A 13,804-nucleotide genomic window follows, 5' to 3' on the forward strand; every position below is an offset into this window, starting at 1 on the left:
AGACAGTATACTGTGTCTGGGTTATAGTAGTACTGCAGTGTGGCCAGTAGGAGACAGTATACTGTGTCTGGGTTATAGTAGTACTGCAGTGTGGCCAGTAGGAGACAGTATACTGTGTCTGGGTTATAGTGGTACTGCAGTGTGGCCAGTAGGAGACAGTATACTGTGTCTGGGTTATAGTGGTACTGCAGTGTGGCCAGTAGGAGACAGTATACTGTGTCTGGGTTATAGTAGTACTGCAGTGTGGCCAGTAGGAGACAGTATACTGTGTCTGGGTTATAGTAGTACTGCAGTGTGGCCAGTAGGAGACAGTATACTGTGTCTGGGTTATAGTAGTACTGCAGTGTGGCCAGTAGGAGACAGTATACTGTGTCTGGGTTATAGTAGTACTGCAGTGTGGCCAGTAGGAGACAGTATACTGTGTCTGGGTTATAGTGGTACTGCAGTGTGGCCAGTAGGAGACAGTATACTGTGTCTGGGTTATAGTAGTACTGCAGTGTGGCCAGTAGGAGACAGTATACTGTGTCTGGGTTATAGTAGTACTGCAGTGTGGCCAGTAGGAGACAGTATACTGTGTCTGGGTTATAGTAGTACTGCAGTGTGGCCAGTAGGAGACAGTATACTGTGTCTGGGTTATATGTCTGCAGTGTGGCCAGTAGGAGACAGTATACTGTGTCTGGGTTATAGTGGTACTGCAGTGTGGCCAGTAGGAGACAGTATACTGTGTCTGGGTTATAGTGGTACTGCAGTGTGGCCAGTAGGAGACAGTATACTGTGTCTGGGTTATAGTAGTACTGCAGTGTGGCCAGTAGGAGACAGTATACTGTGTCTGGGTTATAGTAGTACTGCAGTGTGGCCAGTAGGGGACAGTATACTGTGTCTGGGTTATAGTAGTACTGCAGTGTGGCCAGTAGGAGACAGTATACTGTGTCTGGGTTATAGTAGTACTGCAGTGTGGCCAGTAGGAGACAGTATACTGTGTCTGGGTTATAGTAGTACTGCAGTGTGGCCAGTAGGAGACAGTATACTGTGTCTGGGTTATAGTAGTACTGCAGTGTGGCCAGTAGGAGACAGTATACTGTGTCTGGGTTATAGTAGTACTGCAGTGTGGCCAGTAGGAGACAGTATACTGTGTCTGGGTTATAGTAGTACTGCAGTGTGGCCAGTAGGAGACAGTATACTGTGTCTGAGTTATAGTAGTACTGCAGTGTGGCCAGTAGGAGACAGTATACTGTGTCTGGGTTATAGTAGTACTGCAGTGTGGCCAGTAGGAGACAGTATACTGTGTCTGGGTTATAGTAGTACTGCAGTGTGGCCAGTAGGAGACAGTATACTGTGTCTGGGTTATAGTGTACTGCAGTGTGGCCAGTAGGAGACAGTATACTGTGTCTGGGTTATAGTGTACTGCAGTGTGGCCAGTAGGAGACAGTATACTGTGTCTGGGTTATAGTAGTACTGCAGTGTGGCCAGTAGGAGACAGTATACTGTGTCTGGGTTATAGTAGTACTGCAGTGTGGCCAGTAGGAGACAGTATACTGTGTCTGGGTTATAGTAGTACTGCAGTGTGGCCAGTAGGAGACAGTATACTGTGTCTGGGTTATAGTGGTACCGCAGTGTGGCCAGTAGGAGACAGTATACTGTGTCTGGGTTATAGTAGTACTGCAGTGTGGCCAGTAGGAGACAGTATACTGTGTCTGGGTTATAGTAGTACTGCAGTGTGGCCAGTAGGAGACAGTATACTGTGTCTGGGTTATAGTAGTACTGCAGTGTGGCCAGTAGGAGACAGTATACTGTGTCTGGGTTATAGTAGTACTGCAGTGTGGCCAGTAGGAGACAGTATACTGTGTCTGGGTTATAGTAGTACTGCAGTGTGGCCAGTAGGAGACAGTATACTGTGTCTGGGTTATAGTAGTACTGCAGTGTGGCCAGTAGGAGACAGTATACTGTGTCTGGGTTATAGTAGTACTGCAGTGTGGCCAGTAGGAGACAGTATACTGTGTCTGGGTTATAGTAGTACTGCAGTGTGGCCAGTAGGAGACAGTATACTGTGTCTGGGTTATAGTGGTACTGCAGTGTGGCCAGTAGGAGACAGTATACTGTGTCTGGGTTATAGTAGTACTGCAGTGTGGCCAGTAGGAGACAGTATACTGTGTCTGGGTTATAGTAGTACTGCAGTGTGGCCAGTAGGAGACAGTATACTGTGTCTGGGTTATAGTAGTACTGCAGTGTGGCCAGTAGGAGACAGTATACTGTGTCTGGGTTATAGTAGTACTGCAGTGTGGCCAGTAGGAGACAGTATACTGTGTCTGGGTTATAGTAGTACTGCAGTGTGGCCAGTAGGAGACAGTATACTGTGTCTGGGTTATAGTAGTACTGCAGTGTGGCCAGTAGGAGACAGTATACTGTGTCTGGGTTATAGTGGTACTGCAGTGTGGCCAGTAGGAGACAGTATACTGTGTCTGGGTTATAGTAGTACTGCAGTGTGGCCAGTAGGAGACAGTATACTGTGTCTGGGTTATAGTAGTACTGCAGTGTGGCCAGTAGGAGACAGTATACTGTGTCTGGGTTATAGTGTACTGCAGTGTGGCCAGTAGGAGACAGTATACTGTGTCTGGGTTATAGTAGTACTGCAGTGTGGCCAGTAGGAGACAGTATACTGTGTCTGGGTTATAGTAGTACTGCAGTGTGGCCAGTAGGAGACAGTATACTGTGTCTGGGTTATAGTAGTACTGCAGTGTGGCCAGTAGGAGACAGTATACTGTGTCTGGGTTATAGTAGTACTGCAGTGTGGCCAGTAGGAGACAGTATACTGTGTCTGGGTTATAGTAGTACTGCAGTGTGGCCAGTAGGAGACAGTATACTGTGTCTGGGTTATAGTGGTACTGCAGTGTGGCCAGTAGGAGACAGTATACTGTGTCTGGGTTATAGTAGTACTGCAGTGTGGCCAGTAGGAGACAGTATACTGTGTCTGGGTTATATGTCTGCAGTGTGGCCAGTAGGAGACAGTATACTGTGTCTGGGTTATATGTCTGCAGTGTGGCCAGTAGGAGACAGTATACTGTGTCTGGGTTATAGTAGTACTGCAGTGTGGCCAGTAGGAGACAGTATACTGTGTCTGGGTTATATGTCTGCAGTGTGGCCAGTAGGAGACAGTATACTGTGTCTGGGTTATAGTAGTACTGCAGTGTGGCCAGTAGGAGACAGTATACTGTGTCTGGGTTATATGTCTGCAGTGTGGCCAGTAGGAGACAGTATACTGTGTCTGGGTTATATGTCTGCAGTGTAGCCAGTAGGAGACAGTATACTGTGTCTGGGTTATAGTAGTACCGCAGTGTGGCCAGTTGGAGACAGTATACTGTGTCTGGGTTATAGTAGTACTGCAGTGTGGCCAGTAGGAGACAGTATACGGTGTCTGGGTTATAGTAGTACCGCAGTGTGGCCAGTAGGAGACAGTATACTGTGTCTGGGTTATAGTAGTACTGCAGTGTGGCCAGTAGGAGACAGTATACTGTGTCTGGGTTATAGTAGTACCGCAGTGTGGCCAGTAGGAGACAGTATACTGTGTCTGGGTTATATGTCTGCAGTGTGGCCAGTAGGAGACAGTATACTGTGTCTGGGTTATAGTAGTACTGCAGTGTGGCCAGTAGGAGACAGTATACTGTGTCTGGGTTATAGTAGTACTGCAGTGTGGCCAGTAGGAGACAGTATACTGTGTCTGGGTTATAGTAGTACTGCAGTGTGGCCAGTAGGAGACAGTATACTGTGTCTGGGTTATAGTAGTACTGCAGTGTGGCCAGTAGGAGACAGTATACTGTGTCTGGGTTATAGTGGTACCGCAGTGTGGCCAGTAGGAGGCAGTATACTGTGTCTGGGTTATATGTCTGCAGTGTGGCCAGTAGGAGACAGTATACTGTGTCTGGGTTATAGTAGTACTGCAGTGTGGCCAGTAGGAGACAGTATACTGTGTCTGGGTTATAGTGGTACTGCAGTGTGGCCAGTAGGAGACAGTATACTGTGTCTGGGTTATAGTAGTACTGCAGTGTGGCCAGTAGGAGACAGTATACTGTGTCTGGGTTATAGTGGTACTGCAGTGTGGCCAGTAGGAGACAGTATACTGTGTCTGGGTTATATGTCTGCAGTGTGGCCAGTAGGAGACAGTATACTGTGTCTGGGTTATAGTAGTACTGCAGTGTGGCCAGTAGGAGACAGTATACTGTGTCTGGGTTATATGTCTGCAGTGTGGCCAGTAGGAGACAGTATACTGTGTCTGGGTTATAGTAGTACTGCAGTGTGGCCAGTAGGAGACAGTATACTGTGTCTGGGTTATAGTAGTACTGCAGTGTGGCCAGTAGGAGACAGTATACTGTGTCTGGGTTATAGTGGTACTGCAGTGTGGCCAGTAGGAGACAGTATACTGTGTCTGGGTTATAGTGGTACTGCAGTGTGGCCAGTAGGAGACAGTATACTGTGTCTGGGTTATAGTAGTACTGCAGTGTGGCCAGTAGGAGACAGTATACTGTGTCTGGGTTATAGTAGTACTGCAGTGTGGCCAGTAGGAGACAGTATACTGTGTCTGGGTTATAGTAGTACTGCAGTGTGGCCAGTAGGAGACAGTATACTGTGTCTGGGTTATAGTAGTACTGCAGTGTGGCCAGTAGGAGACAGTATACTGTGTCTGGGTTATAGTAGTACTGCAGTGTGGCCAGTAGGAGACAGTATACTGTGTCTGGGTTATAGTGGTACCGCAGTGTGGCCAGTAGGAGACAGTATACTGTGTCTGGGTTATATGTCTGCAGTGTGGCCAGTAGGAGACAGTATACTGTGTCTGGGTTATAGTAGTACTGCAGTGTGGCCAGTAGGAGACAGTATACTGTGTCTGGGTTATAGTGGTACTGCAGTGTGGCCAGTAGGAGACAGTATACTGTGTCTGGGTTATAGTAGTACTGCAGTGTGGCCAGTAGGAGACAGTATACTGTGTCTGGGTTATAGTGGTACTGCAGTGTGGCCAGTAGGAGACAGTATACTGTGTCTGGGTTATAGTAGTCTGCAGTGTGGCCAGTAGGAGACAGTATACTGTGTCTGGGTTATAGTAGTACTGCAGTGTGGCCAGTAGGAGACAGTATACTGTGTCTGGGTTATAGTGGTACTGCAGTGTGGCCAGTAGGAGACAGTATACTGTGTCTGGGTTATAGTAGTACTGCAGTGTGGCCAGTAGGAGACAGTATACTGTGTCTGGGTTATAGTAGTACTGCAGTGTGGCCAGTAGGAGACAGTATACTGTGTCTGGGTTATAGTGGTACTGCAGTGTGGCCAGTAGGAGACAGTATACTGTGTCTGGGTTATAGTAGTACTGCAGTGTGGCCAGTAGGAGACAGTATACTGTGTCTGGGTTATAGTAGTACTGCAGTGTGGCCAGTAGGAGACAGTATACTGTGTCTGGGTTATAGTAGTACTGCAGTGTGGCCAGTAGGAGACAGTATACTGTGTCTGGGTTATAGTAGTACTGCAGTGTGGCCAGTAGGAGACAGTATACTGTGTCTGGGTTATAGTAGTACTGCAGTGTGGCCAGTAGGAGACAGTATACTGTGTCTGGGTTATAGTAGTACTGCAGTGTGGCCAGTAGGAGACAGTATACTGTGTCTGGGTTATAGTGGTACTGCAGTGTGGCCAGTAGGAGACAGTATACTGTGTCTGGGTTATAGTAGTACTGCAGTGTGGCCAGTAGGAGACAGTATACTGTGTCTGGGTTATAGTAGTACTGCAGTGTGGCCAGTAGGAGACAGTATACTGTGTCTGGGTTATAGTGGTACTGCAGTGTGGCCAGTAGGAGACAGTATACTGTGTCTGGGTTATAGTAGTACTGCAGTGTGGCCAGTAGGAGACAGTATACTGTGTCTGGGTTATAGTAGTACTGCAGTGTGGCCAGTAGGAGACAGTATACTGTGTCTGGGTTATAGTAGTACTGCAGTGTGGCCAGTAGGAGACAGTATACTGTGTCTGGGTTATAGTAGTACTGCAGTGTGGCCAGTAGGAGACAGTATACTGTGTCTGGGTTATAGTAGTACTGCAGTGTGGCCAGTAGGAGACAGTATACTGTGTCTGGGTTATAGTAGTACTGCAGTGTGGCCAGTAGGAGACAGTATACTGTGTCTGGGTTATAGTAGTACTGCAGTGTGGCCAGTAGGAGACAGTATACTGTGTCTGGGTTATAGTAGTACTGCAGTGTGGCCAGTAGGAGACAGTATACTGTGTCTGGGTTATAGTAGTACTGCAGTGTGGCCAGTAGGAGACAGTATACTGTGTCTGGGTTATAGTAGTACTGCAGTGTGGCCAGTAGGAGACAGTATACTGTGTCTGGGTTATAGTAGTACTGCAGTGTGGCCAGTAGGAGACAGTATACTGTGTCTGGGTTATAGTAGTACTGCAGTGTGGCCAGTAGGAGACAGTATACTGTGTCTGGGTTATAGTAGTACTGCAGTGTGGCCAGTAGGAGACAGTATACTGTGTCTGGGTTATAGTAGTACTGCAGTGTGGCCAGTAGGAGACAGTATACTGTGTCTGGGTTATAGTAGTACTGCAGTGTGGCCAGTGGAGACAGTATACTGTGTCTGGGTTATAGTAGTACTGCAGTGTGGCCAGTAGGAGACAGTATACTGTGTCTGGGTTATAGTAGTACTGCAGTGTGGCCAGTAGGAGACAGTATACTGTGTCTGGGTTATAGTGGTACTGCAGTGTGGCCAGTAGGAGACAGTATACTGTGTCTGGGTTATAGTAGTACTGCAGTGTGGCCAGTAGGAGACAGTATACTGTGTCTGGGTTATAGTGGTACTGCAGTGTGGCCAGTAGGAGACAGTATACTGTGTCTGGGTTATAGTAGTACTGCAGTGTGGCCAGTAGGAGACAGTATACTGTGTCTGGGTTATAGTAGTACTGCAGTGTGGCCAGTAGGAGACAGTATACTGTGTCTGGGTTATAGTAGTACTGCAGTGTGGCCAGTAGGAGACAGTATACTGTGTCTGGGTTATATGTCTGCAGTGTGGCCAGTAGGAGACAGTATACTGTGTCTGGGTTATAGTGGTACCGCAGTGTGGCCAGTAGGAGACAGTATACTGTGTCAGGGTTATAGTAGTACCGCAGTGTGGCCAGTAGGAGACAGTATACTGTGTCTGGGTTATAGCAGTACTGCAGTGTGGCCAGTAGGAGACAGTATACTGTGTCTGGGTTATAGCAGTACCGCAGTGTGGCCAGTAGGAGACAGTATACTGTGTCTGGGTTATAGTAGTACTGCAGTGTGGCCAGTAGGAGACAGTATACTGTGTCTGGGTTATAGCAGTACTGCAGTGTGGCCAGTAGGAGACAGTATACTGTGTCTGGGTTATAGTAGTACTGCAGTGTGGCCAGTAGGAGACAGTATACTGTGTCTGGGTTATAGTAGTACTGCAGTGTGGCCAGTAGGAGACAGTATACTGTGTCTGGGTTATAGTAGTACTGCAGTGTGGCCAGTAGGAGACAGTATACTGTGTCTGGGTTATAGTAGTACTGCAGTGTGGCCAGTAGGAGACAGTATACTGTGTCTGGGTTATAGTAGTACTGCAGTGTGGCCAGTAGGAGACAGTATACTGTGTCTGGGTTATAGTGGTACTGCAGTGTGGCCAGTAGGAGACAGTATACTGTGTCTGGGTTATAGTAGTACTGCAGTGTGGCCAGTAGGAGACAGTATACTGTGTCTGGGTTATAGTAGTACTGCAGTGTGGCCAGTAGGAGACAGTATACTGTGTCTGGGTTATAGTGGTACTGCAGTGTGGCCAGTAGGAGACAGTATACTGTGTCTGGGTTATAGTAGTACCGCAGTGTGGCCAGTAGGAGACAGTATACTGTGTCTGGGTTATAGTAGTACTGCAGTGTGGCCAGTAGGAGACAGTATACTGTGTCTGGGTTATAGCAGTACTGCAGTGTGGCCAGTAGGAGACAGTATACTGTGTCTGGGTTATAGCAGTACTGCAGTGTGGCCAGTAGGAGACAGTATACTGTGTCTGGGTTATAGCAGTACTGCAGTGTGGCCAGTAGGAGACAGTATACTGTGTCTGGGTTATAGTAGTACTGCAGTGTGGCCAGTAGGAGACAGTATACTGTGTCTGGGTTATAGTAGTACTGCAGTGTGGCCAGTAGGAGACAGTATACTGTGTCTGGGTTATAGTAGTACTGCAGTGTGGCCAGTAGGAGACAGTATACTGTGTCTGGGTTATAGTAGTACTGCAGTGTGGCCAGTAGGAGACAGTATACTGTGTCTGGGTTATAGTGGTACTGCAGTGTGGCCAGTAGGAGACAGTATACTGTGTCTGGGTTATAGTAGTACTGCAGTGTGGCCAGTAGGAGACAGTATACTGTGTCTGGGTTATAGTAGTACTGCAGTGTGGCCAGTAGGAGACAGTATACTGTGTCTGGGTTATAGTAGTACTGCAGTGTGGCCAGTAGGAGACAGTATACTGTGTCTGGGTTATAGTAGTACTGCAGTGTGGCCAGTAGGAGACAGTATACTGTGTCTGGGTTATAGTAGTACCGCAGTGTGGCCAGTAGGAGACAGTATACTGTGTCTGGGTTATAGTAGTACTGCAGTGTGGCCAGTAGGAGACAGTATACTGTGTCTGGGTTATAGTAGTACTGCAGTGTGGCCAGTAGGAGACAGTATACTGTGTCTGGGTTATAGTAGTACTGCAGTGTGGCCAGTAGGAGACAGTATACTGTGTCTGGGTTATAGTAGTACTGCAGTGTGGCCAGTAGGAGACAGTATACTGTGTCTGGGTTATAGTAGTACTGCAGTGTGGCCAGTAGGAGACAGTATACTGTGTCTGGGTTATAGTAGTACTGCAGTGTGGCCAGTAGGAGACAGTATACTGTGTCTGGGTTATAGTGGTACTGCAGTGTGGCCAGTAGGAGACAGTATACTGTGTCTGGGTTATAGTAGTACCGCAGTGTGGCCAGTAGGAGACAGTATACTGTGTCTGGGTTATAGTGGTACTGCAGTGTGGCCAGTAGGAGACAGTATACTGTGTCTGGGTTATAGTGGTACTGCAGTGTGGCCAGTAGGAGACAGTATACTGTGTCTGGGTTATAGTAGTCCGCAGTGTGGCCAGTAGGAGACAGTATACTGTGTCTGGGTTATAGTAGTACTGCAGTGTGGCCAGTAGGAGACAGTATACTGTGTCTGGGTTATAGTGGTACCGCAGTGTGGCCAGTAGGAGGCAGTATACTGTGTCTGGGTTATATGTCTGCAGTGTGGCCAGTAGGAGACAGTATACTGTGTCTGGGTTATAGTAGTACTGCAGTGTGGCCAGTAGGAGACAGTATACTGTGTCTGGGTTATAGTAGTACTGCAGTGTGGCCAGTAGGAGACAGTATACTGTGTCTGGGTTATAGTGGTACTGCAGTGTGGCCAGTAGGAGACAGTATACTGTGTCTGGGTTATAGTAGTACCGCAGTGTGGCCAGTAGGAGACAGTATACTGTGTCTGGGTTATAGTAGTACTGCAGTGTGGCCAGTAGGAGACAGTATACTGTGTCTGGGTTATAGTGGTACTGCAGTGTGGCCAGTAGGAGACAGTATACTGTGTCTGGGTTATAGTGGTACTGCAGTGTGGCCAGTAGGAGACAGTATACTGTGTCTAGGTTATAGTAGTACTGCAGTGTGGCCAGTAGGAGACAGTATACTGTGTCTGGGTTATAGTAGTACTGCAGTGTGGCCCAGTAGGAGACAGTATACTGTGTCTGGGTTATAGTGGTACTGCAGTGTGGCCAGTAGGAGACAGTATACTGTGTCTGGGTTATAGTGGTACCGCAGTGTGGCCAGTAGGAGACAGTATACTGTGTCTGGGTTATAGTAGTACCGCAGTGTGGCCAGTAGGAGACAGTATACTGTGTCTGGGTTATAGTAGTACTGCAGTGTGGCCAGTAGGAGACAGTGTACTGTGTCTGGGTTATAGTGGTACTGCAGTGTGGCCAGTAGGAGACAGTATACTGTGTCTGGGTTATATGTCTGCAGTGTGGCCAGTAGGAGACAGTATACTGTGTCTGGGTTATAGTGGTACTGCAGTGTGGCCAGTAGGAGACAGTATACTGTGTCTGGGTTATAGTGGTACTGCAGTGTGGCCAGTAGGAGACAGTATACTGTGTCTGGGTTATAGTAGTACTGCAGTGTGGCCAGTAGGAGACAGTATACTGTGTCTGGGTTATAGTGGTACTGCAGTGTGGCCAGTAGGAGACAGTATACTGTGTCTGGGTTATAGTGGTACCGCAGTGTGGCCAGTAGGAGACAGTATACTGTGTCTGGGTTATAGTAGTACTGCAGTGTGGCCAGTAGGAGACAGTATACTGTGTCTGGGTTATAGTAGTACTGCAGTGTGGCCAGTAGGAGACAGTATACTGTGTCTGGGTTATAGTAGTACTGCAGTGTGGCCAGTAGGAGACAGTATACTGTGTCTGGGTTATAGTAGTACTGCAGTGTGGCCAGTAGGAGACAGTATACTGTGTCTGGGTTATAGTGTCTGCAGTGTGGCCAGTACTACTATATAGTTCTATATATAGTTACTATATATATTATTACTAATATATATATTATTACTATATAGTTCATATATACTATGGATTTGGGTTCTAGGCTAGTTGTAATTCTCCAGTCTATAGGGCCAGTTGGTGATGAGGATTTGGGTTCTAGGCTAGTTGTAATTCTCCAGTCTATAGGGCCAGTTGGTGAGGAGGATTTGGGTTCTGGGCTAGTTGTAATTCTCCAGTCTATAGGGCCAGTTGGTGATGAGGATTTGGGTTCTAGGCTAGTTGTAATTCTCAGTCTATAGGGTCAGTTTGGTGATGAGGATTTGGGTTCTAGGCTAGTTGTAATTCTCCAGTCTATAGGGCCAGTTGGTGATGAGGATTTGGGTTCTAGGCTAGTTGTAATTCTCCAGTCTATAGGGCCAGTTGGTGATGAGGATTTGGGTTCTAGGCTAGTTGTAATTCTCCAGTCTATAGGGCCAGTTGGTGATGAGGATTTGGGTTCTAGGCTAGTTGTAATTCTCAGTCTATAGGGTCAGTTTGGTGATGAGGATTTGGGTTCTAGGCTAGTTGTAATTCTCCAGTCTATAGGGTCAGTTTGGTGATGAGGATTTGGGTTCTAGGCTAGTTGTAATTCTCCAGTCTATAGGGTGAGTAGAGGTCAGAACAGATACTGTCTCCTACCGGCATCATGCTGAACCGTTTCTATGGGGTCAGACTGCTGACGCCGACACTAGGAAAACACAGACGCACCGAGAATATGCATGAACACACACACACTCCATCCCCTCCTCTCACACTGAGGGTCACACTTTAATTAACACCTCAAGCCCCTGTAACCCCCCCGCCTCACACACACACATGGGAAAAGAGCCCATCACCGACACAGAACACACGTACACAAACGTACTGAGAACACACACACACACACACACACACACACAGAACACACCAGCATACACACTGAGAACACACACACACACACACACACACACATAACACACACCAGCATACACACTGAGAACACACACTCTGAGGGTACAGCTGCTAGCCTCATCAGGGTGTTGATTAGGAGCTTGTTAATCCGTCCATAAAATCACATGATTACCCACACAACTTCTGATTCCACACACACACACACAAACACACAACTTCTGATTACACACACACACACACAAACACACAACTTCTGATTACACACACACACAAACACACATCTTCTGATTACACACACACAAAGAACACACACACACACAAAGAACACACACACTAAGAACCCCACCCGTCCCCCCCGTCTCCCCCCGTCCCCCCGTCCCCAATACCTGTTGGTGAAACTCTATCCCCATACTGAGAGTGTTGATGAGGATTGAGATCATGATCCCTCTGTTGAAGTATTTACTGCTCACCACCTAGAGGGGTTAGGGTGCAGGGGGTAGGGGTTAGGGAGCAGGGTTTAGGGTGCAGGGTTTATTTGAACATCTCAGTACATATAATAATAATAATAATAATAATAATAATAATAATAATAATAATAATAATAATAATAATAATTCACTTAATTTGTAAGGCGCATTTCTCACATGCATGCAGAAAGATAAACATAACATGTAATATCATCCAATATCTAAAACCCAGGTATAGATCAGATCAGTCTAACTATATGTAATATCATCCAATATCTAAAACCCAGGTATAGATCAGATCAGTCTAACTATATGTAATATCATCCCAATATCTAAAACCCAGGTATAGATCAGATCAGTCTAACTATATGTAATATCCTCCCAATATCTAAAACCCAGGTATAGATCAGATCAGTCTAACTATATGTAATATCATCCAATATCTAAAACCCAGGTATAGATCAGATCAGTCTAACTATATGTAATATCCTCCCAATATCTAAAACCCAGGTATAGATCAGATCAGTCTAACTATATGTAATATCATCCCAATATCTAAAACCCAGGTATAGATCAGATCAGTCTAACTATATGTAATATCATCCCAATATCTAAAACCCAGGTATAGATCAGATCAGTCTAACTATATGTAATATCATCCAATATCTAAAACCCAGGTATAGATCAGATCAGTCTAACTATATGTAATATCATCCCAATATCTAAAACCCAGGTATAGATCAGATCAGTCTAACTATATGTAATATCCTCCCAATATCTAAAACCCAGGTATAGATCAGATCAGTCTAACTATATGTAATATCATCCAATATCTAAAACCCAGGTATAGATCAGATCAGTCTAACTATATGTAATATCATCCCAATATCTAAAACCCAGGTATAGATCAGATCAGTCTAACTATATGTAATATCCTCCAATATCTAAAACCCAGGTATAGATCAGATCAGTCTAACTATATGTAATATCATCCAATATCTAAAACCCAGGTATAGATCAGATCAGTCTAACTATATGTAATATCATCCCAATATCTAAAACCCAGGTATAGATCAGATCAGTCTAACTATATGTAATATCATCCAATATCTAAAACCCAGGTATAGATCAGATCAGTCTAACTATATGTAATATCATCCCAATATCTAAAACCCAGGTATAGATCAGATCAGTCTAACTATATGTAATATCATCCAATATCTAAAACCCAGGTATAGATCAGATCAGTCTAACTATATGTAATATCATCCAATATCTAAAACCCAGGTATAGATCAGATCAGTCTAACTATATGTAATATCATCCCAATATCTAAAACCCAGGTATAGATCAGATCAGTCCTAACTATATGTAATATCATCCCAATATCTAAAACCCAGGTATAGATCAGATCAGTCTAACTATATGTAATATCATCCAATATCTAAAACCCAGGTATAGATCAGATCAGTCTAACTATATGTAATATCATCCCAATATCTAAAACCCAGGTATAGATCAGATCAGTCCCTAACTATATGTAATATCATCCCAATATCTAAAACCCAGGTATAGATCAGATCAGTCTAACTATATGTAATATCATCCCAATATCTAAAACCCAGGTATAGATCAGATCAGTCTAACTATATGTAATATCATCCCAATATCTAAAACCCAGGTATAGATCAGATCAGTCTAACTATATGTAATATCATCCCAATATCTAAAACCCAGGTATAGATCAGATCAGTCTAACTATATGTAATATCATCCCAATATCTAAAACCCAGGTATAGATCAGATCAGTCTAACTATATGTAATATCATCCAATATCTAAAACCCAGGTATAGATC

At 45.4% G+C, this 13,804-nt stretch overlaps 1 protein-coding gene across 1 annotated transcript in view; it reads right to left on the bottom strand.

Moving 5' to 3' along the window:
* Positions 1 to 13,804, bottom strand: part of LOC121560310 (voltage-dependent T-type calcium channel subunit alpha-1H-like) — a 208,075-nt gene that overhangs the window by 131,640 nt on the left and 62,631 nt on the right. Inside the window, 1 exon segment of the mRNA XM_045216064.1 lies at positions 11,867 to 11,953. Coding sequence (XP_045071999.1) covers positions 11,867 to 11,953 — 87 coding nt within the window.

The sequence above is a fragment of the Coregonus clupeaformis genome, unplaced genomic scaffold, assembly GCF_020615455.1.
Source record: "Coregonus clupeaformis isolate EN_2021a unplaced genomic scaffold, ASM2061545v1 scaf0591, whole genome shotgun sequence".
Lineage (NCBI taxonomy): Eukaryota > Metazoa > Chordata > Actinopteri > Salmoniformes > Salmonidae > Coregonus > Coregonus clupeaformis.